Source organism: Dioszegia hungarica (assembly GCF_025882075.1).
Source record: "Dioszegia hungarica strain PDD-24b-2 chromosome Unknown MKK02contig_8, whole genome shotgun sequence".
NCBI classification, from domain to species: Eukaryota; Fungi; Basidiomycota; class Tremellomycetes; order Tremellales; family Bulleribasidiaceae; genus Dioszegia; species Dioszegia hungarica.
The window spans coordinates 3,909,026-3,936,863 of record NW_026515770.1 but is presented as its reverse complement, the minus strand read 5'-3'; the positions used below and the strand labels follow the sequence as shown (position 1 = coordinate 3,936,863).

At 56.9% G+C, this 27,838-nt stretch overlaps 7 protein-coding genes and 1 non-coding gene across 8 annotated transcripts; 4 read left to right on the top strand and 4 right to left on the bottom strand.

Annotated features, from left to right (window-relative positions):
- Positions 1-550: 550 nt before the first annotated feature.
- MKK02DRAFT_37185 (biotin synthase) lies at positions 551-2,040 on the top strand (the record flags this gene model as incomplete). The annotated part of the gene is made up of 8 exons (XM_053089584.1): positions 551-778; positions 823-889; positions 936-1,172; positions 1,217-1,326; positions 1,377-1,519; positions 1,564-1,639; positions 1,691-1,807; positions 1,852-2,040. The coding sequence occupies 8 exons, from the start codon at positions 551-553 to the stop codon at positions 2,038-2,040; spliced, it is 1,167 nt and encodes a 388-aa protein (XP_052946310.1).
- A 337-nt stretch (positions 2,041-2,377) lies between these two features.
- On the top strand, positions 2,378-4,154 carry MKK02DRAFT_45236 (uncharacterized protein; the record flags this gene model as incomplete). The annotated part of the gene is made up of 3 exons (XM_053093305.1): positions 2,378-2,453; positions 2,505-2,639; positions 2,683-4,154. 3 exons carry the CDS (start codon positions 2,378-2,380, stop codon positions 4,152-4,154), a joined length of 1,683 nt encoding a protein of 560 aa, XP_052946309.1.
- Positions 4,155-4,228: 74 nt separating this feature from the next.
- Positions 4,229-12,576, bottom strand: MKK02DRAFT_45235 (armadillo-type protein; the record flags this gene model as incomplete). Its single annotated transcript, XM_053093304.1, has 29 exons — positions 4,229-4,244; positions 4,295-4,475; positions 4,521-4,839; positions 4,886-5,152; positions 5,198-5,445; positions 5,480-5,723; positions 5,772-5,909; positions 5,956-6,312; positions 6,359-6,522; positions 6,561-7,219; positions 7,253-7,363; positions 7,406-8,016; positions 8,051-8,194; positions 8,238-8,621; positions 8,668-9,303; positions 9,352-9,591; positions 9,635-10,088; positions 10,143-10,380; positions 10,425-10,796; positions 10,845-11,038; positions 11,086-11,390; positions 11,447-11,641; positions 11,691-11,824; positions 11,873-11,956; positions 12,010-12,072; positions 12,121-12,192; positions 12,240-12,372; positions 12,429-12,474; positions 12,524-12,576. 29 exons carry the CDS (start codon positions 12,574-12,576, stop codon positions 4,229-4,231), a joined length of 7,062 nt encoding a protein of 2,353 aa, XP_052946308.1.
- A 403-nt stretch (positions 12,577-12,979) lies between these two features.
- On the top strand, positions 12,980-15,106 carry MKK02DRAFT_45234 (RNA polymerase Rpc34 subunit-domain-containing protein; the record flags this gene model as incomplete). The annotated part of the gene is made up of 7 exons (XM_053093303.1): positions 12,980-13,045; positions 13,097-13,183; positions 13,243-13,316; positions 13,371-13,557; positions 13,652-13,798; positions 13,857-14,396; positions 14,552-15,106. 7 exons carry the CDS (start codon positions 12,980-12,982, stop codon positions 15,104-15,106), a joined length of 1,656 nt encoding a protein of 551 aa, XP_052946307.1.
- A 244-nt stretch (positions 15,107-15,350) lies between these two features.
- MKK02DRAFT_26100 (Alpha/Beta hydrolase protein) lies at positions 15,351-17,561 on the bottom strand (the record flags this gene model as incomplete). Its single annotated transcript, XM_053087141.1, has 13 exons — positions 15,351-15,422; positions 15,472-15,656; positions 15,719-15,819; positions 15,877-15,937; positions 15,987-16,047; positions 16,099-16,158; positions 16,204-16,276; positions 16,325-16,432; positions 16,487-16,531; positions 16,584-16,744; positions 16,796-17,031; positions 17,084-17,269; positions 17,339-17,561. 13 exons carry the CDS (start codon positions 17,559-17,561, stop codon positions 15,351-15,353), a joined length of 1,572 nt encoding a protein of 523 aa, XP_052946306.1.
- Positions 17,562-18,021: 460 nt separating this feature from the next.
- On the top strand, positions 18,022-24,368 carry MKK02DRAFT_33704 (uncharacterized protein; the record flags this gene model as incomplete). Its single annotated transcript, XM_053088766.1, has 14 exons — positions 18,022-18,063; positions 18,140-18,185; positions 18,242-18,425; positions 18,470-20,970; positions 21,015-21,778; positions 21,824-21,993; positions 22,040-22,082; positions 22,135-22,239; positions 22,282-22,397; positions 22,441-23,077; positions 23,121-23,398; positions 23,444-23,534; positions 23,580-23,763; positions 23,821-24,368. 14 exons carry the CDS (start codon positions 18,022-18,024, stop codon positions 24,366-24,368), a joined length of 5,709 nt encoding a protein of 1,902 aa, XP_052946305.1.
- A 150-nt stretch (positions 24,369-24,518) lies between these two features.
- Positions 24,519-26,544, bottom strand: MKK02DRAFT_26949 (MSF transporter; the record flags this gene model as incomplete). Its single annotated transcript, XM_053087280.1, has 10 exons — positions 24,519-24,689; positions 24,735-24,843; positions 24,893-25,156; positions 25,199-25,343; positions 25,388-25,573; positions 25,616-25,688; positions 25,732-25,921; positions 25,967-26,004; positions 26,047-26,268; positions 26,311-26,544. The coding sequence occupies 10 exons, from the start codon at positions 26,542-26,544 to the stop codon at positions 24,519-24,521; spliced, it is 1,632 nt and encodes a 543-aa protein (XP_052946304.1).
- Positions 26,545-27,567: 1,023 nt separating this feature from the next.
- Positions 27,568-27,656, bottom strand: MKK02DRAFT_t48. The gene has a single exon. It is a non-coding gene; the product is annotated as a tRNA-Lys (tRNA).
- Positions 27,657-27,838: the final 182 nt, after the last annotated feature.

Here is a 27,838-nt window from a genome sequence, read left to right as displayed (position 1 = left end):
GCTGTCGAATCGATTAGCATCTCTGCGTAGAGCTGTCGCTGCCTGCAACGGAACAGACGAAGATCAGTAAATTGTGTGGGGTGCCGACTCCTCAGCGCCAGCGAGCAGATCCGACATGGTCCCACCTGCACCTCAGCGTCCGCACTGCGAGACACCAAGGATCCCGTCGACCTTATCCTGCTGCAAAGCCGGCACCTGCACAGGCTGTCGCCACTGAAATCAGGTGGCTGGTTCTCAGCATCTGGCATACCTACAAAGATGAGCAAGACTTTAGGGCAATCTGAGTGCTGACATGACTGCCTGAATACGAAGCGCTATCTCAGCGACTCTGCTCCTCGTCCAATCCGAGTGGCGGGGTTGCAAGAAAGTGCCACACTCAGTCAGCCACGTGGATAGTCTCGGCATCGGCTGCCGGTATCCGGTTTCCCCAATACCCATTCCTCGCACTTCGAAGCTCATTCAGCTCCTATCATCCCTCAGCTTCGACTCTACTTATCACATCTACGGACCCAGTCAGACAGCGCAATATCTCGACGTTGGTACTAGCAAAATGGCAGCCAAAATCGCTCCCAAAGCCATCTCTGCCATCAGCCGGCCCAGCACAATCGCTCCGGCTCTGAGGAATGCTCGAGGCCATGCCGCTGCTGTTGAGCCCCCAGCTCCCGGACCTGGCGTGGCGCGGGCGTACTACCGAGACGGAGATGTGAGGACCAACTGGAGGCGATCCGAGATCCAGAAGATCTTTGATGGGCCATTGATGGAGACTATCTTCAGAGCTGTAACTCATCCCCATCCTTTATCTAGAGCTCAGCTGATAGACAGGCTACCGTACACAGGATGCACCACGACGCGTCTCGTATACAGATGTGCACGCTCATGAACATCAAAAGTAAGTATAGTGAATGACACAGCCCCGTATCAGGCTGATCATACAGCTGGTGGATGCAGCGAAGACTGCAAATACTGCTCCCAATCCTCCCGCTACAGCACCGAGACCAAAGCCACTCGGCTGGTCGACATCGAGCCTGTTCTCGAAGCAGCTCGTCAAGCGAAGGCGAACGGATCCACACGCTTCTGCATGGGAGCGGCATGGCGGGATCTGGCGGGACGGAAGAGCGGCTTTGAGAAGATCTTGAAGATGGTTACCGAGGTTCGAGGGATGGGCATGGAGGGTAAGTCTGCTTGTAAAAGGTGTGATCTTTCAGCTAATTAGCAGTCTGCACGACTCTTGGCATGCTGTCTCCCGAGCAGGCTAAGCGGCTCAAGGAGGCCGGTCTGAGCGCATACAACCATAACCTCGACACCTCGAGGGAATTCTACCCGGAGGTGAGCAAGATCTTCCCTCTCTATTCAGGGACTCAAGCTGATCTTGACAGGTGATCTCCACGAGGTCCTACGATGAAAGACTAGCTACAATTGAGGCTGTCCGCCAAGCCGGTATCTCAGTCTGCTCCGGCGGTATCCTCGGTCTTGGGGAGAAGGACGAGGACCGTGTCGGCTTGATCCACGAGGTTTCGAGGTGAGTACTACTTTGCATGCTACCCGGACCCGACTGACATGCAGGATGCCCGCTCACCCGGAATCATTCCCCGTCAATACCCTTGTCCCCATAGAAGGTACCCCGCTGGAGAAGAACGATGTAAGCTAGAGATCGCGTCGTGTACAGCCCAGAACACAGCTAACAATCCAGCCTGTCGAGGTCCACACCGTACTTCGGACCATCGCGACAGCTCGTATTGTGCTCCCGAACACTATCATTCGTCTTGCTGCTGGTCGGCACACGTTCTCGGAGACTGAACAGGCCATGGTGAGTCGAATCATCCCCAGTAATAGGGTCTAGCTGATCGATAGGCATTCATGGCAGGTGCGAACGCGATCTTTACCGGCGAGAGGATGTTGACCACTCCCTGCTCTGGCTGGGACGAGGACAAGTCTATGCTAGGCCGCTGGGGTCTGAGGGGACAGAGGAGTTTCGAGGACCAGGAGAGCCTCGAGATCCCGCAGGCCCAGACTGAAGCGGCGGTGTCTGCTACTGCCTGAGTGGACATCGGGTATGTGCATGCATAGATGACTGACTGCAGAACATCGGGGATGACTGACGAAACATTATGAGACATCCTGGTCTCACATTCCGCTAGACTGAGACCGCCGGCTTTTTGTACCGGACCATGTCTTACTGGCATGACTGCACCTACCGGGGATGTTGCCTTTCCGACCCTTCGCGCGCTCTTCTACATGCCCACCTCAGAACGTCTACGTCTAGCATCAACTTCATACCGCGCTGAGCGCCCATTCGTACACTTCGACGGCTTGACGCCTCGCTTTTCGCTCGCAAATCAAGCTTGCACCTTATCAACTTCGCAAAAGTCCATCCGAGATGGCCGAAATGAGGATCGGCGTGGCGAATGGAGGTGGTATGCCCATGAACGGCGTGAGCGCTGTGGGTACTGGAGGTTAGTCCTGCTTGATACCTGAGATTTGCGGGGATCAGCTGATTCCCGCAGCTACCGGCCAAGCTGCAGCTCAGGCACCACTACAAGCGGCTCCCGCGGCTGGAGCAGCTGGTGCGATCGCAGAAGCTGTCGAAGCTGGAGTTGCTCCCCAGGCTGGACAAGCTGTACCTGCTGCAGGACCACAAGGTAAGTTCTGGTCTCATGAGAAGAGGACGTAGCTGACATCCAGCTCCAGTCTCTGCGCCCGGTCCGGGGACCTGGCAGCCCGCCGCTCCCGCTGCTCCGGTGGCACCAGCACCAGTGCAGCCCGTTCAGCCTGCCGCTGGCGCTCAACAACCCCAAGCCGCACCGTACAACCCCCCTCCCTCAGTAGCGGCTGCGCCGCTCTCCCTCCCTGCCACCTACGGCTCCTCCGACGCCTATAATCCCCTCACCTCGCCAGATTCCTCCACATCCACCTCGCTATCTTCGGGATCAAAAGCCGCCATTGCTGTTCCCCTCGTTATCGTAGCTCTGGCAATCCTCGCACTGGGCGGTGTAGTTTGGTACAAGAGGCACCCGAGGAATGGTGCAGGGATCTCGAGGAGGAGGAGCTATGGGGAGAAGGATGATATGTCGCTTTCGGAGAAGGCTATGATTCCGGGCTATGGGCGGAAGCCGAGTCGCTCGACCAGTATCCGCTCTTTAGCCAGCACGGTCATTGGCTCTTCTCGCGGCGTGACGGTCGTCCCACATATCGACGTCCCGGATCTTGCTCGGCCAGCCCCATCGGTCGCTCCATCTATCGCCTCAATTCGGCGGCCGACTGCCATGAACCTCACCAAACCTCTCCCGCCCATTTCAGAGTACGGGAGCAATAGCTCTGGTAGCTCTGCGCGCACCCGCTCCACCGTCCCTGTCATAGCGGCCGCCACTGTCGCACGGCGTGCGGACGCTCAATACCTCCATTCTCCCTCGTCTCCCCGGCCTCGGTCCGGTCCCGAGACCATCGTGGAGGAAGGATCGGTCCGCTCAGAGGAGGACGGGGAGAGCGAGATGTCAACGGCATATACGACTGCTCCAAACTCGCCTCGGGCGCGGATGCGGGCCAGCCAGAACAAAGGGTACTTTGCCACCTCCCGTCTCTCCACCTTGAGCATCGGCGGTATCTCCATCAACCGCTCCTCCCCTCCTGCAGCTTCCGTCTACTCGACCCACTCTGCCCCTCTTCCCCGATCAAAGCGGTCCGGTCCGTCCCGCCGACCCATCCCTCAACACGTGTACTCCTACGCTCAATCCCTCCCCAACTCCATCGCTCGCGTAGCGCCCGTCTCCTCCGCTCGGCGCTCACCCGCTCTCGCACCAGCTCTCGCTCACAGCCCGCAGTCCTCCTGCGAATCGGAGTCTCTGCCGGAGATGGTTGACTTCCCTCCCGATCACCCCTTCGCCAGGAAGTATGGCGCCTCGCACACCTCGCATTCGTCCTCGAGGTCAAAGCACATCAAGCTCCAGGCGTACGAGACCGAGGACGCCGAGTCGATGGTCCGGTCCATCACGGAACGGACCGAGTTGACGCTTCCGTGGGGATTCGCCGAGGCAAAGAAGGCAAAGGTCGACGACGGGGTCAAGCCCCTGAGGCAGGAGACAAAGGAGTCGGGGGTGAAGCTGTTCAGAGAGGAGACGCGCAAGGGGGCGGACTGGGCCAGGGAGAGGCAGCTATAATTTGTCAAGATGATGCATGTAGATTCTCCCAAGACAATATGGTACAGTCGGACATTATACAATAGCTATCTAGATTACCAGAATGAACACCTGATTTGTCAGCCCTTGAACTGCGACGCACTAGCACTGAGTGGACGTACCATCCAATGAACGCTACACAGAGATTCTCGGTCTTGGTCGCCTCGTCGACCAGCTTCTCCACCTGCATCTTGACCGTCAAGACCGTTTCGGGCTTGAAGTCCCTCCCTGTCAACTTTCGGCGCACACGATCAATGACCTGCAGACCCCGGTCATTCTTGATCTCGCCTCCTCCTCGGTCGTCTACTCGTTAGCTAAGACCCTCATTTTCTGAACGGCTGGACTCACCACCCAAGATCTCCGTCTCATTCGCCTTGGTCTTCCTCTGCGACACCTCGTCCATATCCTGCTCCGTATTGACCCTTCCTCCGGGCTGATTTGTCGCTGTCAAACGCCAAGCGATAAGCGGCTCGTACACGAACGCCTCGAGAACCGCCATGAGCGACTCGCGATTGTCCCGAAGCACCTCCATCGAGACCTCGCACGAGCGCGAGAAGGTGCCAGTGATACCGCAGACCTCCATGGCGTGGATGAGCATCCGTGTGAGCCTGAAGGGCACCTTCTCGGGGTACTTTTCTCGAGTCTGAGCAATCTCAAAGCAGTCACCCTGATAATCAGCTAGAGTATCTAAGCCTAACCTTGATGTCACTTACAAAGTCGATGTGGACAATTTTGCCTGAGCTCTGATCCAGCAACAGATTACTCGGATGTCTGTCCCCAAGACCCAGGATATACCCCACCATCGAGTTGACACCGAGACTGCGGGTGTAGTTGACTCGGCGCTCCAGCCATGCCTCCGAGTTGCGACTACGGAGCCACAAGATCCGGTAGAGGTCTTGACCGGTGGTGTTGTCCAGGGCGTACTGGAAGACTTCGACCTTGTGGAGGAGGGGCAGGTCATGGTATGACTCATCCGCCATCTAGATGATCAGCTCACATCCCTTTTTCGAGCGCAAGTGACTGACCTGCTGCATGAGACGATTTTCGATATCCACCAAGATCTTCCTCGACTCTCGGTAGTTCTTGATGAGCATGTGCATGGTGTCGGTATGCTGGACCCAGCCAAGCAGACCAGCGCCTGGCGAAAGCGGAGTGACCGAGAACTGCTGGATGCTGAGGTGTCGCTTGGCGCATTCTTGATCGACGAGTAGAAGGGTATTGACCAGCCCGAAGAGCTGCATGACCCGTTCGTCTTGCCGAAGATCCTCATGTCCTGGACATCAGCTTGGTCAAGCCATCAAGCTCACCTTTGAGACAGTATGTATAGTCCTTGCCGTCCCGTCCCCGCATGCTGAACTTTCGCGGACGCTGCTTGGAGTTGATGACCTGGAAAGTGGGCAAGATGCGGCCGATACCGATCACGGGCTTGCCGCTTTCGTATGTGCCCGGGACAGCAAGGTCGAGATCGTGGATCGTCAAGAGCTTTGGCGAGACATACTGCAGCTCGATGACGTTGAGGAGTTTGAGCTGCTTTTGAAGCCGCTGGAACACCTGCACAGTCAGCTCGGCGATCTCCCTGACGTGATGCTGGTAACTGACCGAGTAGTAGATGTCCCATGCTTGCTGAATCTCCATCTGGTCGTTGTGCATGGTGAAGCGCTGGAGGTGTTCGCGGGCGATACGCAGATCGTGTCCGAAGCTCTGGACGAAGGAGGTCTCCCGAAGTGTTTCGGCACCCTACTTGATCAGCTCATCGCCAAATTCTGCTGAGACCTCAACTTACACGTTCAATCATGTCATGCAACGGCATCAAAGCGTCAAACATGCCCTGCAAGTTGCTATCCGCAAAGTAATGCTTGCTAGCCTCCTCCAGACCATCATACCACTGCTCATGCCAAAGAATAGCAGCTCGGATGAGCTCGGTCGAGACGAGTTGAGCTTGGTCGACAATCTCGGCAGAGTGGTCTCGCATCCTGACCATGATGTTGTTGGCGACTGCTTTTCTGGCGGCAGCATTGGATTTGGCGGCGACGGTAAGGGGGTAGACGAGCGCTTGGGGATGGGCTCGGCCGACTTCGCCGAGGAGCCGGAGAATGAGGGTCTGGATGGCATGTCGAGGAGTGTGAATGCGGGCAATGATCTAGCATGTAAGCTCGGGCCACGAAGATATAGACATTTGAGCTTACCTGAGGAATAACTTCCAGCCAGACGTCCACCTTGACCACCTTGAGCCCATCCGAGATGGCGTCTGCCACCCGTTGCTGGTATCCGTACTGGAACCACAGCGTGAGCAGTCGAAGCGTGTCTTGGAGCGCATTCCCCGGCGAGAGCGAAATGGATCGGAGGAAACCTGCTCATCAGCTTCATCCTCCTGCCTACCAGACTCACCTTCAACAGCCGGAACGATGTAGGTCGTGAAGTGAATAGCCTGAAGACCCTGGTCTGACACTTCCAACTGAGTGATGACCTCAAAGTTGGCCAGCGCCCAGGTATGCCAAGCCTGATACCAGTCGGTATCGAGCTGAGTGGCGGTATAGTAGTCGGCAAGGATCGGGCCTGGATCCGCCGCAATACCCTCTTCGCCGCGCATCGCGGTCTGCCACTGCCCGAGCTCGACATAGCACTTGGCCAGCAGCTTCTTGTACTCGCTGAAGAGCTTTTCGTCGGTAAGGGCAGAACGAGCCAGACCGTCCCCACTGACCCCGATATCGTTCGAGAGCGTCTCGGTGAACAGCCGAAGCTGGTTGAGCGAGTTGACGCGCTCGCCCTTTTCGTTGTCCCGGTTGTGCTTGGCCCAAGTGAGGCGGTAGTAGGCAAAGATGACGGGTGGTGGTGCGCGGATAGGGTTCTCCTCCGAGTCCGTCTCGAGGTTGGTATTGCCGACCAGCGAGGTGAGAGTTTTTTCGGCGAGGTTGATCCGGTCGGACGTGCGGCAGAGGTCGACAAAGGTGATCCAGGTGTCCATGTCTTCGCTGGGCGAAAGGACAAGGGAACGGAGTTGGAGGATACGCTGCCATACCTCGACGTCGCGCTGACACCCTTCCAGCCTACAATCAGCAGATGCTGTCGGTATTACTCACCTGTTGTGCCAAGTCTTCCGCAGCGTTTCCTGCCGATACGGCTCGTGCTGAAGATCCTTGTACTGGATGATCTCCTCCAGCTCGGACAGCATCTGTACTCGAACAATCACGCTACTCGTCAGCTTTGACCGCGTGTCAATGGTCAGGACTCACTCGTACGCCCTTCCATAACTCTCGCTCGTCAACGACGTCAACTCCGGATCCAGCTTCTCCCTTGCTCTTCCAATACTCTTCAATGCCTGGCTATACTGATTCCGATGCACCTGCAGGATCGCGCGGAAGAAGTTCCGGTCCGCCGAGTCGCTCTTCATCGACGCGATATAGTCGTCCATCTGATCCCATTGATACAGACTCCAACTAGCCGCGGCTGCCAAAGGAGCCATAAGCTTCTTTTCATCGTTGGTAGCGGTCGTCCACCGGACCGAGACGAATTCGGAGAGCTGATCCCATTCGCCGAGAGCGTGCAGGGCCTGCAGCTTGCCCATTGCGATCCGGTCCTCGGAAAAGTCGGTGTCCGGGTCGTCGCCGCGCGCAGTCCAGACTTTGAGCGCCTCCTCCCATCGTCCGAGCTTCTCGTACCAGAGGACATCGTCCGTCATCTCCATATTCTCCTGGGCGTACTCGAGCGTACCCCAGGCAGCGTCGGATTGCTGCAGCTTCTGGTTGATGCTGATAAGGTCCTCGACGACGCCGACGGAGGCGTCGACGAAGAACTCGAGCTCCTTATAGTGCAGAGCTTTGGCGTAGGCGTGGAAGATGGCGGCCTGACGATCAGCTGTATTCAATTGAGCAACTCACGTAGTCGCCCAGCAGTCTCGACTCGATAGCCAGTGGCTTCTCGTCATGCTCCATGAACTCCGCCAAGTTGAGAATTACATTGACCGCATCGGGCGGAACCGCCGGATTCGTCAATGCCATCTCAAGATGGTGCACCAGATCCTCCTGTTTGATCAGCTCAGTCCAGACCACAAGAGCCAAGACTTACCTGGTAGCTCTCGTACAGCTCGGACCAGCACGACACAAACGCCACATTGAACAGCTCCCTCGCAAACGGCGGATGCACCTCGGCCAAATTCCGACTCGCCCGGATCGCCTGACTGGGAGACTCGCGCATGAGCTCGTTCCCTAGCCGCTTGATCCACTCGATCCAGTCCTGCTTGGAGGTGACGCCCGAGCAGTCCCATGCCGCCTTGAGCTGCTGCTGATTGACCGGCAGCTTGGCCTGCTCCGCAACGACCGACATGTCTGACATCGGGTCATTCGCGAACCGCTCGACGGGGCCGAGATCTGGTGGAAGGCGCTCGCGGTTGAGGAGCTTGGTGATGAGCTGGTCGTAGGTCGGATGTGTGATCTTGTGCTCGACCAGGGTCTGATGGTCAGCTTTCGGTGCAAAATACGAGTACAACCAAGCTCACCTTATTGACCATCGGGATAAAGATGGCATAATCCGGCCCAAACTGCAGGACCAGGACACTCAGCGTGTCCATCGCAATCCCCCTGATCTCTGACTCGCTATTGCCCAGCGTCCTAATTAAGGGATGGATGATCTGACTCGCATGGTCCGAAAAGTTGACCTTGCGGCAAAGCTGGCCCGTCGTCCGCAATGCCGCCTTGCGCAGCTCGTCCGGGGCGAGGGGATTATCAAAGCTGCGGACAATGACGGGGAGGACGAGGTGGAGGTAGTCCTCGATACTGCTGCCAAAGACGTAGAACGCCTTGAGAATATGAAGGAGCGTATTCCGCCGTCGTTCCGGGAGGTATTTGGCCGCGAGGTCGCCGTCAAAGGTGCGCAGGATCTGCTGGAGGAGACGGGGGAGGTACGCCTTGAACTCGCCTTCGACCGCTTTGGCGACGGCCTCGACGAGGTGGATGATGGTGATTTGGAGGTTGGAGTTGGGGTCCCAGAAGTCGTGGACCAGGCCGAAGACGTCTTCGAGGTAGTTGCGAATGTGCTGCTTGACGATGGTGATGAGATTGGCGAGCTGCTTGAGGTAGACATCTTGGCGATGGGGAGCAGCGATGCGGATGACATGCAGGAAGGCGGGGAGGATCTGGGAGTCAGCTCACTCTTTGACTGGTGCGTCATGCGGGCAGCTGACCTGAGGGAGGAACGAAACGCATCGCAACCGCTGAGTCCGGAAGATCAACATGACCGCCTCTACCGCCTCATAATGGAACTCCTTCATCGTCGAGTCGTTCAACACCGACACCAGCGAGTTGATCGCTACGGTCTGGTAAAAGTCCTCATTGGATGTCGTAGGCGAGTTCATCAGAAGGGTGATGTCTGTCACCCTTGGCCCGGATGACTCGGCGTTAACGTCCTCGCTTCCTTGCAAGAGCTGCTTGTCAGCTGCGCCGATATACAGAACATGCTCGGCTTACTTTGTGCTTGAAGGGGTCCAGAGCACCTAGCATCCCCATCGTCCTGATTGTCTCCATCCGGACCGTTGAATCCGACTCCGTCCTCAACAACCTGAAGAGCACCGCCAACAGCTGCGGGTGATCCGTATATGGCTGAATCACTTCCGCCGTATTACCCGCCAGCTGACCCAGCGTCTTGAGCGCCGCATTCCGCTTGATCGGGCTGGTCTGGTCATTGAGCATGCCGATGACCATGGCCATGACCGGCTTGGCGCTCGATACGAGCTCTTCGCCAGCGACGCGTGCGAGCTCGCCGATGCATTTGACGCATTCGGCAGAGACGACAGTGGTGGTTTCGGGGGATTCGGCGGTACGGACGAGAACAGTGAGGATGGTGGGCGCGTAGGATTTGACGAGGGAGGCGGCGGCGGCGATGAGGAGGCAGAGGAGTTTGGCGGATTCCTCCTTTTGTTTCCTGAAGGGTCAGCTACCTGTGTGCTCAAACGTTCGCAAACAAGACCTAGCTCACGTATTGGTAGAGTACTCCAACTCGGTAATGAGGTTGATGAGCGACTTTCGTAGTGGCGGCATAACGTAGGCTGGGTTGAGAACCGATAGTCGACCGATAATACCGATCGCCAGCTCCCGATTATGGAACACCTCATCGTTGAGCGCGATAAAGAGACATCTGATATCCTCGGCTTGCGACAAGTGCTTGTCGAACCGCTCGCTGAGGTGTTCCAGGACGGTCTGCCGGATACTTGAGCCTATTCGTCAGTTGGCGCATGCAACTCGCAATTGGCAAACTCACTTGGATCTGTAATTCCCACAGTCAAGAGCTTCTCCAGGACATCGCTGACAATCTCGATAGAATGACTGCTCGTTTGGTAGCAGATTGGATCATGGATAAAGAGCTGCGTCGACGCCAGAACCGCCTCTTGCCTGACCTCAATGCTGTCATGCTCGAGGTACGGTAGGACAGCATCTCGGACGAACTCGTTGAGGGTGTGACCGGAAAAGTCAAAGGTGCCGAGGACGTGGAGGGCGAGCGCCTGGACCTCGGCGGTATGGGTACCAGCGGGGATGTCTCGCGCTGTGCCGTTTGGAAGATTCCGCTGAGGTGCTCCGAGCGGCCGGAAGGAGTGACCAGTAAGGACGAGGGAGATGCTATCGAGGAGACGATCTGGGTGTCAGCTTTGGCGTTAAGGAGTTTGGCTTAAGACTAGCTCACCTTGGACAGTACGCAGAAGAGGAGGGATATGATCCGCGATGTCCTTTAGCGAGCTATACAGCGGCTCGCTCAGACCGCAGAGGAACATGAGGTCGAGTACATCGTGCATTTGACGAGTAAGCATCGGTCCGACCGCTCGAGATAGGTAGCCGAGGCACTGGAAGATTGGTCCTTCTGCTGGTGCGTTCTTTTTCCTGTCGAGTCAGCCCACCACTTTATTACAATTCAGCGTCCCATTCACCCTCTTTGCCGCAGATGATCCTTGATGACCTTGACAATATCGTCGATGAACGGCCTCATCTTGCTCCCCAACGTCAACGCCATATAGCCCAGCGCGACATAGCCCGTATCCCTATCCGTAGGCTTCTGCAGTGCCTGGAGGAGATACGCCATACTCCGATGCAGGTAGAGCGCCTCGAACTCGTCGCTGTCGTAGGTCGCCATACTAGGGATGAGGGAGATGACCATTTTGCGGACCGAGATTTCCTTGGAGTCGCGGTATCGAAGGGTAAGCTCGCAGACGTCCTTGTAGAATTGCTGCATCGACTTGAGGGTCAGCTTCGTCTTCGTGGATACAGAGGTGACACAAAGAGAAAGCTCACCAGTTGCTGATTATCCAGCATAGCACCGACGGCATGCAGGGAGCCGAGGATGGAGTCGGTCGATCCGGCCTTTTGCAATCCGCTCCGCGCCTCTTCAAAGATCCGACGATAGACATCCGTCGGTGACTTTTCGCGTTCCTTGACTAGTCGCAGACAGGCAGAGAGAAGCATGGAGGCTCGTTCTCGGACCATAGTCTACTTGATCAGCTGGACCTCATTCCTCACAGAGATCATGCTAGCTTACCCTTGAATCCCGCAGCGGAGTCCAGATCTTGTCAAGCACCCTCGAAACATGCTGGTAGAAGAACGCGCCAGCTTTGGAGGCGAACTGATGGAGCACTAGTACACCGCTGAAGCGACCGGCTTCGGATCTCGAGTCTGGGCGATCAGCGCTGCTCTTCTGGGTGGAGACGAAGCGATACCTACCGTCAAGAAGCTGCAATGCCTGCCCGACCTCCTTGTTGAAGAAGGACTCGCCGAGAATGGGTCCAGAGAGCTCTACCATATTACCTAGAGGTCAGCTTTTCACCTCTGGAGGCTTTGCCGGGATGGTGTCAGCTCACCGACCACCTTGGCAGCAGCTATCATGACCGTCGAGTCAGTACATGTCAGAAGAGGCCGAAGATCTAGGGATCAGCTCGTACGGCGTGGTATCCGCTCTCGAGCGAGCTCACATTCGTACAGCCTAAGATTCTTCTGCAGCGCTCGGTCCGGCGTATCATCCTTGGTCGACTGGATCATTTCGTCTACACCATGAGCTACTCGTCCGCCCGTTGCTGGTCAGCCAGCTTACCGATAGCGACGCAAGCGCCCAGCCTCTCGAAGGCATTGTTACTCCTCGTCAACTCGAACATCCGATGGAAGACATCTCCCCAGACGCCCTTGAGCCCATCGTGCCCGAGGTGCTCTTGGGTATATTCCGTCACCTATAGGGGGTATCAGCTTCTGCTGGCTTCGTCTCGCTAGCCGCAGCTGGACCCACATGAAGGCGAAGATCTTGAGCTGCATGGATACGGATCTCCTCATTCCTAAGGCGTCGTCAGCTACGGTTCAGGTCACGAGGCCCTGCCAGCTCACTTGTTGGCGAGGCGGTGGAAGATATTGTCGAGGACGTCCGCCTGGGTGGACATTGCTTCCGCAGCGGAGCATGTGCGCTCTTTCGGACCTGAGCGATTCCTCTGCCTCTGCTGAGCTGTCTGAGTGGGTTGGCGAGAGGCGCTGTAGGTAGGATGTATAGAAGCTGTATGTATTGAACGGCCAAGCTGGACCTTGTGGACCTATCGCTTGACCTCCACCAGGAGCCACTACAGTCAATTGATACCCGTTTCAGGAAAGCCACGTCACCCAGCCAAACGTTGATCCGTGCGTCCAAGAGGTGGATTTCTGAAAGCTCTGTTGTCTCAGCCAAAACAGCCTTCAACTTTCGCTCTTGACCCGCCTCCCTGTAGCTCGCAGCTCCACCGTAGCTGCCTCAGTCTGTCCGATCCACTACTCCGAATCGATGAGATAGCATAACGAAAACCTCTCGCCAAAATGGGGAAAGCACTCTCCCTGACCGACCAGCAGGTCTGGAAGAAGATCCTCGCGGCCAAGTCGCAGGTGAGCTAGATGCTTCTGCCAGATGGGCATGGCTCTGAGCTGACAACCCAGAGTATGAGCGAGCTACAGCTACAAACGAGCCTGCCAATGATCAAGCAGAAGGAGCTGCAGAGCTCCCTCGCCAATCTCATCTCGGTGGTATGTCCACCTCTTGGGTTTAGTGAAGGGTCGAAATGAGCTCGAGCTGATGTCCGCAGGGGTTGATGACTGTATCGAGCATGCCGAGCGGGGACAAGATGTTCAATGCTCAAAAGAGCAAAGCTCGTGAAGAGTGAGCTCTCCCTTTACCCACTTCCATGGACAGTCAGAGCTGACAGACATTCAGTGTGGTCAGCTTGACGGCGGAACAAAAGCTCGTCAAGCGAGTCATCGAGGACGCGACTGATCGCGGAATATCCATGGTCCGGATACGTCGACTCATCCCGCAAGAGGTCATGCCCCCGACGATGCTACGGAAGAACATCACAGAGCTTGAGAAGATTGGGCTCATCAAGCAATTCAAGGCTGTTTCTGTGAGTAGCAACCGGATACCTCAGGCCTCGTGCATGATCCTTGATGAGAGGACTCATATACTGCCCGGTCTCTAGAGTGATGGCTGACGTCCAGGCTCCGACTACCACGCTCTACCACTCCGCGCAATACAAGCCCGCGGCGGACCTGACGGGCGGTATCTGGTACGACGACAACAAGGAGTTTGACGAGGGACTGGTGGATGTCATCCGGGACGTCCTGCTTGAGCATGTCCGGAAGAAGGTACGTCCTTCGCTTCTGCTCCACTTGAGTATCTGTAGAAGTAGCTGATCTGGTGCAGACCTTCAAAGGATACGGATCCAATAAAAACGGCGAATCCTCGACCGTCAACAACCCCATCTACCCCGCCGGGCGCACCCCCAGTCTTCCCACCCCCAAACAACTCCTCCAATTCGTCGACAAGCTCAACATCGTCCAGGCGCGGCTCGGCGTCAAGGAGATTATGGAGGTTATGCGCGCTTTGGAGCTCGACGGGCTCGTGGAGATCATCAAACCCGTCGGAGGGGTCATGGGCGATAATGACATGTCGGATGATGATGAGCCGGTACGGAAGCGGGCGAAGGGCGGGAATGGGGATGCCGGCGGGGTCGGGGAGGACGAGGATGACGAAATGGACGATGATGAGAAGGACCGGAGAGCCGAGTTGGCTCGCGATAAGGAAAAACAGAAGGCCAGGGCGCGTAAGAAGAGAGAGAAGGCCAAGGAGCGAGAGCGGGAGAAGGAGAGAAAACGGCGCGAGAAGGATCGACTTCGAGAAAAGAAGAGGGAAAGAAAACGGAGGAAGAGGGAAAAAAGTCGACAGAAGTCGAAAAAGTCAAAGGTGAGCTGGAGTCAACTCTCAGATGTGGAGAGATGGAGCGAGTCGGAGTGGAGAGCAGAGTGGTGCTCGATGGTGGAAGACCACTGTGGCAGCCGTAGCAGGGGATGGAGAAGATAGCAGTCTGGTCCGTATTCGTTTCTAGAGCTGACGTGCAGAACGCCGACTCTGACTCTGATGCCCCCGACTCCCTCGTGGCGCTCTCCGACGTCGAAGCGGCCGACCGTAAAAAGTCCAAATCCAAATCCTCCACCAAAAAGCGCTCCAAATCCTCCGATTCTTCATCTTCCTCTTCGTCCTCCTCCTCTTCCTCGTCCTCAGAGAGCGATTCCGACGACTCGGTCTCCTCGGTCAATTCCTCAGATATCGACGGTGACGGCCCCGTCAGGCGCGGTCGGCCCGTCATGGCCGCTGGCGAGTCGATCCAGCCCGCGGGGTTGCAAAACCTCTCGGACCGCCAGATTGTGTATAGGGCGACGAACCGGATGACGGTACCCCTCGGCCAGACCGAGGTCCCGTGTGGGAAATGTCCGGTGTTTGACTTTTGTGCGGAAGGGGGACCGGTCAATGCGGAGGATTGCGAGTATTGGGAGGGATGGTTGGATGGGGGCAAGGGCGGTGGGTGGGTAGGGGAGGATAAGGAGGAGGAAAGGAGGGAGTTGGAGGGCGAATTGGCGCCCGAGGCGGAGGAGTTGCAGATGGCCGAGGCATAGATTGACGGGGGAACGAATAACGATGGTTGGAAGAAAGGTGGTTCATGTTGTCATAGATAGTACATTCCAGCCGACTCGCTCATGACAGCGAGATTACGCAACCATATCATGTCACTTCAATGCTACAGAGATACATTCGAGCTGCTCCTTGTGATCGACCTCTTCTTACTTCTGCTACGGTCATGTATTGTCCCGCCCCGGTCCTCTCCTCTCTGATTCCTTGACCCCCTCTCCGAGCTTCAGATCAAGCAAGCGGCTTGTTAGCCAACCACCGCTCAAACATAGTCAACGCAGCAACGGGGTCGTCGTGCGGTACCTGCTCAGTCAGCTGTGCGTTTGTGAGTCATATAGCCCTGCCAACTGACCATGTGTCCAGCGTTCGCAAAGGCTACAAAAGCGACATTTCCTGCACCGTCCCCGGCCTTCTTGGTCCAGCCCGAGACCTTGCCGTCCGAGGCGGTAAAGTTGTGCGTAGGCGCGGCGAGGTATGCGTTTTGGTACGAGGTCACGAGTGTATCGAGGACGCGGGAGCAGCCGATAAAGTTGACGACTAGCGGATCAGCTCTTGCACCCAAGACGCGGGGTACATCTGAGCTGAAGTCTAGTACTCACGCATGTCCGCCTCGCCAGAATATAGCAGTACCCGAATCCCATCCTCGATCAGCGCAGGGAGAAGCGAAGCGGTGTCCTTGACTCCATCACCCTGGAGCAAGCTGTTCTGTCAGTTGAGTCCACCTTTGCCTGTCACAGGGCGGCTACGCTCAACGCACAAGTTCTGGTTGATCTTCATGTTGCAAGACTCAAAGTTGATATCGGCAGGGGCACCGAGTTCTGTCTGTCAGCTTCCTTTCGTGCAGTCGACCTGTTTGAGGCAGCTTACCCTTCTTCACCTCGGGCTTGTTGAGGTAGGTCTCCATCCAGCCCATCTCCCTGTAGCACAGCTGAGATGTAAGCTAGACCCAGTATTCATCGTTTCACACGGCCCAGCTTACAGGTCCATCCTTGTCCTTGCTCTTGTCGCACTTCCTACGCACGTCGTACATGTTCAAGCCCTACTTGTCAGCTTCAAGCCCACCGAGCCGTATTGGATAGCTTACGAGCTCTTGGAGGCTGTTGAACAAGCTCCAGCAGTAGAGTGCGGCAGGGACGCAGGAGAATCGGGAGCCGGTCCTGTCCCTATCAGCTACAGCCCGCAGCGATGGGCTTGGGCCAGCTTACTTCTGGCAGCTAGAGATCAAGCTCTGGCACCGAGGCTGTTTCCCGCGGAGGGCTACACACTCGCTAGCGTCGGGAGCATAGACGGCGTATGGACCATCACAAGCCCAGCTGAAATGTCAGCTGGAATCCCGCGGAATCTATGCGATGGATTGGATAGCTTACTCTGCGACGGCGCCGAACTGCTCGTATGCGTTGGTGAGACCATTTCTACGGGATCAGCTGGAGCACTTCGCTTGTCGCGGGATTGCACACAACTTACCCGATCATGACCGACTTAAAGTTGAGCACCGGGACCTTGGGCGTAGGCGCAAGCTGGAGGGCCGAGTTGTGCGAGTGGATGACGTTGGCGATGTGTGGAAGGTAGGTTCCAGCGTACGACTCGCCAGCGATGTGGAAGGGCTGCTTGGCGTACTTGTCGAACTGCTATGTCAGCTTGGAGACCAGAAGGACGCTCAAAGTACCGTAGCTGACCTGCGAGATGAACAGAATGAGGAAAGCGTAGACATCCTCAGCCGCTGCAGGACTGTTGTTGACCTCTCCCGAGTCGCTGTAGCTGAATCCGACGCCGACGGGCTGGTCCAGGAAGAGCACGTTGGCGACGTTGTTCCAAGAGTGCTTGTTGCGGGTGACATTCTGGCCTTCGTTTTCGATGGTGCAGCCGCCGAGCTCGAACAGCAGCCCGGTGGTGGATGAGCATCCAGGTCCGCCTATATTGTCAGCTATGCCAGAGGGAATGAACCAGGCGGGCTAGCTGCTCACCGTTGAGCCACAATACCAAGGGGTCGTCCTTCGGCTTGGACCGAGACTCCTCGAACCAGAAGAAGAGGTGCTTGGTCTCGCTAATATCGAGGTAGCCCGAGTACTGCTTCACGGACGAGTCACAGATCTTGGGTGAGACCACTCGGAGTCGGTGTAGCGGGAACTCGGGATGGGTGAGGGAGAGGTCTGACGATCAGTCCACCTTCCTTATCGGGGTCAAGGACCCGGAGCCGGGACGTGAAGGGGGATACGTACATTCAATACCGTTGGTCACTACATTCTCGGCCTTGACGACTGAACTCTCCTTCTCCCATTGCTCAAACTTGGTGCTCGCCTGAGAGACGGCGCCAGAGAACCAGTCCTGGACCGAGTGGACCGCTTGCGCGGCCAGCTGGGTAGGGTCGGTGGGGAACTGGAAGGGGGTGGCGATCGCGCCAGCGAGGAAGGGAAGGAGTGTGACGAGCGTGGAGGTCCTCATGATGCTCGCTGAGGTGTGTTGTGGTGAGGATGAAGTATGGTGGCAAGAGTGGTTGAATGGGGGGTTGCTGGGTGGGGGACCGGATCGAGCGAGGTCTGAGCAGTGAGGACCATGCGGGTACACGAGTTGCCGGATCGGGTAGAAATTGGAACAAGTCCGTGCGCGTTTCAGAAATCCCTCTCCTTTCTGCTCGTCCAAGCTGCGAATCTATGTACGTCCCTCCAGCTCGTAAGACCAGCTGGTAAGAGCTACACGTAGCTAAGATGGTGGACGACCCGTTCAGAATAGGTATAGAGGGGGAGGAGCAGGAAGAGGGTAAGTCTTCAGTCCGAAGTCGGGGCCTTCGCCAAGAAACCAGCTCCCTTCACCTGGCCGATTCTTATCTGGTGCCTGCTGATCTCATAGATGTCTGCAGGGTCTGCAGACTGGAAGCAGACGAGTTCAATCCTATGGTGCATCCATGCAAGTGCTCGGGCTCAGTACGATACGTACATCCGGATTGGTGAGCCATCAGATCCCAGCTCGGGCGATCCATAAGCTGAAGGTATAGCTTGAAGAGCTGGTTAGCTATGAGCCAGAAGAAGCAGTGCGAGATATGCGGCCATCAGTACGAATTCACCAAAGGTGAGCTTCCCCGCCGAATAGATGGTTCGTCGTAGCCACAGAGCTTACCGTACCAGTTTATCCACCGAATCTCCCTTCGATCATTCCGCCTACGGTCTACTTTCGCCAGATCGAGCGCTACATCGGTCGGACGCTAAAGTACATCTATCGATGCTGGCTCGTCATACTGGTCTGGCTCGTCGTGCTTCCCATGGCGAACATGGGCGGGCTGAGAACTTTTGGATGGTTTGCAGATTTTGCGTGAGTCCTTTCCTTCGGGAAGAGGGCTATCGCTGACGCTTGAGCAGGATCGCCGGCTTGGTGCCCCGAGACGCGTCCGAACGGCTCGTCGACATGACCGCCGTCGAGAACGTCACCATCCAAGAGCTCGTCGGCAATGCTACCTCGTCCTTACTCCCCAGTCCCTCGCCCCCCCGCTTACACGACAACGCCACGATATTCCAATCCGGTCCTCTCAAGCTCCTCGAGCGCGCCGTCAGGTTCTGCTTCAACTTGACCAGAAGTGCAGCGGAGTACGATCTGAGCACGCCTCTTGACCCATTACCCCCACCTCCCCTACCCACACCCCAGCTCAGATCCCACCTTACCGGCGCCTCCTTCGACGCCCCCACGCCATACTTCATCTTTCAAGGCCAAATGCTCTCGATCGGTCTCGCGGCTGTCATCGTATCGCTCATCTTCCTCCGGGAGTGGTACTCGAGCTATAACTGGGCGAATCACGAAAAGCCCACTCCGCCCAAGGACGAGCGGATCATCCCCGAGGAATGGGTCATCCGGAACGGCATAGCGGAGAGGCGCTTTACGAAGATACCGAGTGGGAAGCTCATCCCTCTGAATGCCAAGGTGGTCAGGCAGATGAGGAGGGAGGCGGAGGACGATAGGCGCGATGCGAGTATCAAGATGTTGAATGACGCGGCGAAGCTGGAGGATTGGGAGACGGATAGTGGCGGGGAAGGCGGGGACGAGGATGGGGACGGTGAAGACGTCGAGAGCGTGCGGGACGAGCGAGTGACGGACCCCGTCGGTGCGGTCCCGGTCCTTCCAACCCGCGCCGACTCGGTCCCCCCGCCGGGTCACATCGAGCCAGGGCTCAGCCAAGGCGGTCCCGGCCCTTCCACACTCGCCGCTCGTCGCACAGCCGCGGGATCCGGCACGATCGACCCCGAAGCTTCCATCGACGTCCGGTATCGTCAAGGCGTCATTTGGTTTGAGACCCTCCTCGATCAGGCTGAAGCGCTGCGTAGCTCAAGAGCTAGGGCGGAGTTGGCGAAGGGATTGGATGCGGCGGCGTGGAGGGCACCGGAGTTGCTGAGGGATGCGGCGGAAGGATCCGCAACAGGCGCAATGGTCCAGGAGCTCCCTCCAGCGCCGAACGGAATAGAAGAGGACTCTGCAAGCGGGGATCCGGAACAACAGCCGGTGCCTGACACCATCGTGGTGTCCAGTTCGGACGTTACGGCGGACCCGTCGGTGCAACCAGCTACCCCAGCTCCGACACCACCTTCTTCGCCTCTCGAAGCCAAGCCATCATTATCGCCTGCAGAGATGCTTGCGTTCGTCAGATCGATGCCCACCGACAACCCGCTTACGTATCTCCTGCAGCTAGTCGAAGCCGCCTCGTCCGATAACCAAGATCGACACACGGCGGCTTCGCAGGACATGTCGGTCATAGCATCGCGCCCAACGACGGGTGCCACCGAATTTGACCTTACCGAAATGACCAACATCAATCTGCGCTTGGACACTATCCTAGCGGACGGGGACAAGATCTCAGAGATGATGGCGAAAGTGGATACATTGATAAAAAGTTACAAGGATCTGTCGGATGAGATCCGCGAGATACTCTCCAATTTGATTGCAGGAGGGGACAAGGCGGGATCGGCGGAAGCTAAGGGAATGCAGGGCAAGAAGGCGGAAGAGGGAGATAGGCTGAGCGTGCCCGCCGCCTATCCCGAGGGGGCCACGGAGCTCCCTCTCCCGAACGCTGTTGCTTCAATTAGCGGCCCTACGGATGAGATCTCGGTGCCGTCTCCGGGCGACACAGCCGTGCCCCCATCTCCTGATGCGGTCGTCGGTCGTACTGGACACCCACAGCCACTCTTTCAGCCCGCGGCTCCGATGCCCTGGGAGGTTTACGGTGGGGAAGACAACTTGTCCGGCGATGTTTCCGCAGACAAGGTGCCTGGGGCCGAGACTTTGGCCGACCTGGCGGACGGGGCGGCATCGGATCGCTCTCACGAAGAGGCTGGTCAATTTCAACAAGCACCCTCCGGATCGGCTCTCATCGGCGGAGCATCAGCTGCCGCACCCAGAGAAAGCGAAGATGCTCCCTTACCGAAATCGACCGGACTCGTAGCCTCACTTGATGTCGAGCTCAATGACCAACAAGACCTCGCTCAGTATATGGCGCACAAGAATCGGCATGTCCATGCTAGGGCCTCGACCGATCATGAGAGGCACCGAGGGGCGATGGCAGCGGAGGCTGCGCCGGAACAAATCGCTGCGGAGCTTTGGGAGGACGAGGACTGGCGCCAAGAGACACGGGCGGCGGAGGCGGCGGAGGAGCGAGAGGCGGTGAAGATATGGCAGGAGGCGGCGGGTGATGTGCATGAAGAGGTAGAGGACGGGGATACGGTCGCAGGGGACGAGGACATTGTCGCACTCGATCAGGCGGAAGAGGATGAAGACGCGGAAGATAATCCAGCCGAGGAGGCCGAGGAGGTCATGTTTGAGGACGAAGAAGGGGGCGCATGGGCACCGGACGACTGGGATCAGATCTTGGAGGGTGAGTCTAGCCTGAGCGTTTACAATTTCGTGCTGACACCGCAGTCGTCGGTCTTGTTGGCCCTTACTCGGCTCTCATCCAGAACCTCATCCTCGCTATCGCCATCATGGGCGCCACCATGTCCACCTTCGTCCTCTTCCCTATGACGGCCGGCAAGATGCTGCTCTGCATCGATCCAATACGTTCCATCCTCGGTATCGCCAAACTCGGTTGGAGCATCGCTCGGACATTCCTCCGCTGGTCTCGGTACCTGACCGATCCCATCGTCGACATCGTCGTGGAGATTGTGCGGGATGTAGTGCTCAAGCCACTCGGTGGGGCGTTCCTGGCGGCCGGAAAGATCCTGGCGAGGGTGTTGGGGCTTGAGGGGCGATACAGCTCGTCAGGTGGGCTGGATCTCGCGGGAATGCTGGGCAAAGCGAAGAATTTTGCTGGGATCGGGACGGTCGCAGAGCCGGTGCTACGCGATCCGCGTATCCTCAGCATCGCCATTCCCGACCTCATCACCTCCCGCCTGACCCTCATCCCGTCGACCCTTGTCATTCCTCTCGATATCAAGTCCGAGACTATCCTCGACGGTCTCGCTCTCTTCGGCAACAAGGCCTACAAAGCCTACGACGTCTACCGCTCCTTCGCCATTCGGACCGCCACGAGCGGGACCATCGGCGATGGGATCGCCTGTCTCGTCCTCGCCTACGCTGTTGTGCTCGGTCTGGTGGTCACCGTGGCGTGGCTGGGGGAGATGGGACACATCCAAGCGAGTGACGAGTGGAAGAAGGGTCTTAGACGATTCAGGGCTTCGGTCAAGGTTAATTAGCTCTGCAGTCCGTGGGGTAGCCAGCTGACTCGTCAGCTCATCATGTTCCTTGCGCTCGAGCTGGTCGCCTTCCCGCTCGGTGCTGGTGCGCTCATGGCCTTGTGCTCGATGCCGCTGGTTCCGTATACTTCAGTGCTGGAGAAGATCAAGGAGACGAGGGAGATCGCGCTCGGAGTGGCCTTCATGACCTGGCTTGTCGGTACTATGTGAGTTGGTCGTAGTCCACACTGGGCTTACAAGCTGATAGCGCAGCTTCATGTACGGATTTGCTCAGGTTCTGGCCTGGTGCCGATCGGTACGTCAGCGCAGATCTCCGAGACTGTACAAAAGTCTGGCTGACAGGGCAGTACTGCCGACCGGGAGCACTTTACTTCATCCGAGACCCGCACGATCCAAAGTACTCGCCAGTCAAGGAGATTATCGACCGATCGGCCGGGGCGCAATTCCGCAAAGTAAGTTCATCAATACTGGGAGCGGGCCTCGCTAATCAGCAGCTTGGGCTTTCGACGCTTATGTATAGCTTCCTCGTTTGGTGGCTGTTCGGCGCTGTCCCATGGGGCATCAAATGGCTTGTACCGAACGGCATCTTACCCCTCAGAAGAGATGGATTGTGAGTTTGCACAGCTTGCGCCAGGACCAAGCTCATGTTCCAGTGGACCGCTCAGTCCCATCCCCTTCGACTATATCTTTCTCCTTGTTGCTCTACCCCACACTATCCATTCGATTCGGCCGCAGCGTACCCTGAAGAAGTTCCTGGGCGTGTATTGGCGCTACTCGACCCGACTTCTCCGACTCGATCGCCTGCTCCTCAATTCGTCAGATGGGCGCGACTGGACCCAACCTGCCAAGCCTGGCCGAGTCGAAAGCATCATCTGGAACGCCCTCGACATCCCCTTCCGTCTGCTTTTCGGATCGTACCAGTCCGACGCGACATTCGCTCGCGTACCCGCTCAAGACCGCGTCGTCCTCCTTTCCGTCAAAGTACGCGGCTCAACGCGCCGCGAGGGGATGTTCATCCCTCTCGATGACCGCCGACAGCCCAAGACGGAGCACGACAAGCTCAAGATGATCCGTCAGGATCTCTTGTCTCGGAAGGCGGACAGGAATCCGGTCATGGACTTCAAGGTGGTGTTTCTTCCGGAGAAGTGGAGGACGAGGGTGCATGTCTTTATCTTATCGATGCTTGCGGGCGGTGGAGCGACGATGGGTTTGGCCACGCTGGGACCTATCGTGTTGGGACGGGAGATTTTGAAGGGGCGTTTTGGCCAGGTGCACGATGGCTACTCCTTCGTAAGTTTCACATATCTTGCTTGATGTCCAAGCTGACCACTAGCTTGTTGGCGCATACACCATCTATGCCGCCATTCTGGCCGGTCGCCGTACCTACGTGATCACGGTCGCCCTCGGACGCGCGAGAGAGAGGCGACTCGCCACTCGTCAAACCAAACTCAAGCGGTACTTCATGGCGAGAATGCGCAAGGCCATTGCCATCTTTGCGATCTACTTGGTGCATCCGATCTTGAGGGGCATGGTATGGGAGCTCAGGGTGGGGTTGTTTATGCGATACGGACTCAGCTTTGCTGCTCCTGTTGTTCACATTTGGGATGTCTGGTAAGTTTCAGCTATTCTGATATAAGAGTGGAGCTCACGCATCAGGGCGCTGGGTGCTATACTCAATTCGATAGAGCTTGGCGCTTGCGGTCTTTTTGGCCGGATCAGAGGAGAGGAAGCGCACGAAGTCCACCAGGTAAGTTCCACTTATAAACCCAACAGATCCTTAGCTAATCATCAGCTATGGAGCGACCCATTCGAGCACAATCTCCGGCACATCGCTCTCATCCTACGCGCTGAATTCGCCTCGCTGGCCATCGACATATCGTTACCTTTCGTATTCACGTACAGCTTGACTTTGCTCCTGGCAGGAAGGGAGCCCATGGCGATGGCCATGCCGAAACAGCGGTTCATGATGGCCGAATGTGAGTCAGAGGAGCAACATGAAGCGAAAAGAAACGAGCCGATAGCTGATATAGCAGTCCGAGTCGCCGGGATCGTCACTTGGTTCGCCAAATTCTGCTGCCTACGTATACCGACCATGCCTGCTCAATGGCGCAAGTGGCGGCAAGCCGTTATCGACGCCGAATATGTGGTGGAGGAGCGCGTAGAGAACTATGAGCCGCCGATGGACGCGGAGAAGGAGGTGTCGGACGACAAGGTGGCCGGCGCAGAGAAGGCGGAGGCGGAAGATAGGCAAGCGGATGCGGCGCAGGCGGCCCAGGTGGCTGTACCTGACGCGACGGCGGCGGTGGCGGATGATGCGGAGATAGAGCATGATCCTTCCTTGCTGGGCGAACCATCGGAAGGGGAAGCAGCGCCCGCCGGGGTCGAGAGGGCCGAGAAGCCGGACGGCAATGTCCAGGACGACGGCGTTATACAGGATGGAAGTGAACCAGCTCACGAGGTAGTTGGGGCGCAACCGGAGGCGGCTGGTCTGGGAGCTATCGAGGCGAAACCGATGGCTGTGGTCGAAGATGAGGATGACGGTGCAGAGTGGGAGTCGGACTCTGAGCCAGGGGATGATTGATCAGCAGAGGCGGGAATCTTGGCAATGCGTAATCTGCTAATGTACATAGAAGTCAGTATGTTGTATCTATAGAATAGCATGCAAATGAATAGTCTATGTCTAGGTAGAAGAGGTTCTACATGATACAAGAAGATCAAACCCCAAGACTGATCAATGCCCGGTCTCCTCGGCGATCTCGGCAGACCCCTCCAACGCACTGGCTACTCTACTCCGCGCTCGCAAGACTTTGCCATACCGCAGGAGCAGAAGCGGGGCGGCAGCGAGGGCAAGAGCGACCGAGGCAACCAGGGTAGTCGCCTGCGGGTATCCCAGGCCTTTGTACTTGATCATGAGCTTTGTTGTCTGGCCGAGCAGCGCGACGCTCACCATTTGATGTGCGAACAAGGGGAAAGTCGCGCTCGCCATATTTCGGCAGAAACTTTGAGCTGCTTGTGCAGAGGAAGAGTACACCTCGTACGCATCCGCAATGTAATTGCTGGAAATCAGCCCGCCGTCAAGGCAAGACGAGAAGGTGCTGAACTCACAAGATTCCCACATACATGCTGTAGATCCCCCAGTTGGCGATGATGAGACATACAGCAGGAACAGCCCACGGGATCCAAGGTCGACCTGTCCATGCGAAAACGAACATGGCGAGCGGGAACATGAGACCGCCGTAAGCTGCCCAGTACAGGCGAGCTTCAGGTGGAGAGCGGCCGTTATTGCCCGGTTTAAGTGCGGAGCGGCGGAACAGGTACTCTTGATGTCGGTTGGAGATGGCGCCCAGGATGCCTCCGATGAGGACCGTACTGCATGTCAGCCTAGCAGATAATGAGAGTGTATAGGCTTACATTTGAATCATGCCCAGCTGCCCATAATTCCAGCCATACTCCTGGAAGACGAGCAGTATCGAGGTGCCGCCGAGGAAGACGCAAGCCCAGGCGAAAGCAATCCATGCAGACAGGGCTGAGACGATCGGCTCTGTAACGAGGTACTCTACACTAGTCAGCTGAGAGCGGGCCTTAGATGAAGTAACTCACGGAGCGGTCGCACAAGCGATATAGACATGACCGTCCAAAAGCTTTGTCTTGAGATATCTGCGGCGCAAAGATGCAACTTGCCAGATTCCTTGGTCAACCGCCTTGCCCGCCGAGATAGCAGGACATCACTTCTTGTCTCCCTGAGGACGATCAGGTTGAGAACGCAAGAGAATGCGCCGAGGATACCTTGGAACTGACGGTCAGCTACCACTGTGCGATTACAAATACAAGCACTCACGCCATACGCCCACGCGATTCCCCAGTCCATCGCAATGTACCCAAAAAGAGCACCACCGAGTGACTAAGCCAGTCAGCTGGCCTCCTGATACGGTAGCTTGACTCACTTGGCCAGCAAAGATCATCAAAGCGAACAGATTCATGGCGCTGCCCCGATCTTTGGCATGGAAGAGATCGGCAATAGTTCCTGGTACCATCGAGTTTCCGACTGAACTGGACATTCCTTGAAAGAATCTGACCGCTAGCATGAGGCTGAAATTTTTGGATAGAGCTTGTGGGAGGAACAAGAGAGCAGTGCTAGTCAATCAGCCCGAATGCAAGCTCCTTCAAGGTTTTACGTACATGACCGAGGTGATTTGGAGGATCATATTGCGACCAACCTGTAACATTCAGCCCAATCCCTCAGGTTTTGAGCGACGTACCGTCTCGCTAAGGGGCGCCAGTATCAGCGGTGTGAAGCTGATGGTCAAGAGCAAGAGAGTCAAGGTCAGGACGAAGGATTCTCGATTGACGCCAAAGTGCTCGGGTCCTCCAGCAGCGGTGAGGATGGCGACCGACGTGCAGTTCATCGCCGTGAGCATTGTGGTGAGGACCGCTACCCAGACGATGATGTATTTGCGCGGTTCAGACCAATTGAATGGGTTCTGGGAATCAGCCACGCAGATCCAGCAAGAAACAGGACCTACGCCTGGATCATTGGGCGTCCAATCAATGACGATAACTTCCCGCTCTCCGAGTCCGTCTCCCATGTCCACCTTCTCCACCCGCTCCAAAACGCCCATCACATCTCGCCGGGAACGATGGCTGATGGTTCCTCGCAGCTGCACACCCCCTCTCAGTCCAGACTCCATCTCGGTGTATTGCTCATTCTGCTCCTTGGCCGCCGATAGCACCCCTTTTTCGCACAGCGGAGTTGGCATGGCCACTTCGGAGTTGCGAGGAGTAAAATTGAAGGGAGTATTGACGGCTGTTGTATCAGGTCGAGTGGAGGAAGCCTTCTCATCGTCCGTGTATTCCGCAGACGACGAAGAGAGGCGGGGCAGATGGTGCACGGTCATGGTAATGGGGGAGTCGTGCGAGCAGAACTGCTCATCGGATCTGGCCGAGTGGGGGAGTGGACCTGGAGGGATCGTGTTTTTGGCTGGTGGGGATGCGCTGACCAGTGGGCTTTCGGCCAGACTTCGAGAAGGTCGAAGATGAAGTGTAGGAGGCGACTGGTGAGGACTAAATGATTGAGACGTGGGACATTGACAAGACGCGAAGGGGGCCGAGCAAATAGTGAGCAAATCGATGCGCGGATAGAGGCGGCAAGGCATCCGGCACGACCACGGAGAAACCTCGGATCCTCGGCGGTCGTGGAGTCCGAGTGGCGAAGAGGCGGCGGCTGAAGACTCACATGTGGCGGGGAGGAGGACCACCTTCAGTGAAGCATGAAGATGCATCCGTGCCCACCTTGCACCTACCCCACTGAAGCCGCCCTTCAATGCGCAAGGCCACTGTTCAACAGCGGCACATGAGGCCAGACAGCATCATCTGCCAAAGGGAGTTCGGGGAGAAATTGGTCCGCGGAGGGCCCATTCGGGTCCTGGACCTTCCGGTGAAGGTTTATATTGTTTTTGCAAACCGTCCTTTCAGCCCGGCTATATCAGTTGGTAGATTAAGTGACTCTGGGACAGAGGGGATATACCTATGCAAAAAAAAACAGCCCATCCAGCCTGAAGCCAGTCTGCAATGGCGAAACTCAACCCGACGCCATGGACAGGAGTTCCTATCAGCAGAGACCAGTTGCCTCACGAGGGGAACAGCCATCAGCACCATGAGGGACCAATCACAGCACACTCGCGGGAGGATAGACTTTGGGCAAGGCATCGCAGGCGCAGGACAACAGAGTTTCGATGAAAAAAAGAGGTAGTTGCCAACTTCCGACTGGAAGAGACGACAGTAGCCCGATGTGGGGCTCGAACCCACGACCGGCTGATGATTCTTATCGGTAAATAAGAGTCAGCAACTCTACCAACTGAGCCAACCGGGCTATGGAAAAGAAGTGCAACGTAACATACAAGTACGCTCAACCTTTGCGAGAGGTGTAGGAGCCGCTTGTGCCTCCAGTTCCCCCTCAACATCTCACTTCGAGTCGGCCTGAACGCCAGCCGCCAAAGAGAGGCTCGGTTCGATCACTCGGTCGTGGGTTCGAGCCCCACGTCGGGCTTACAT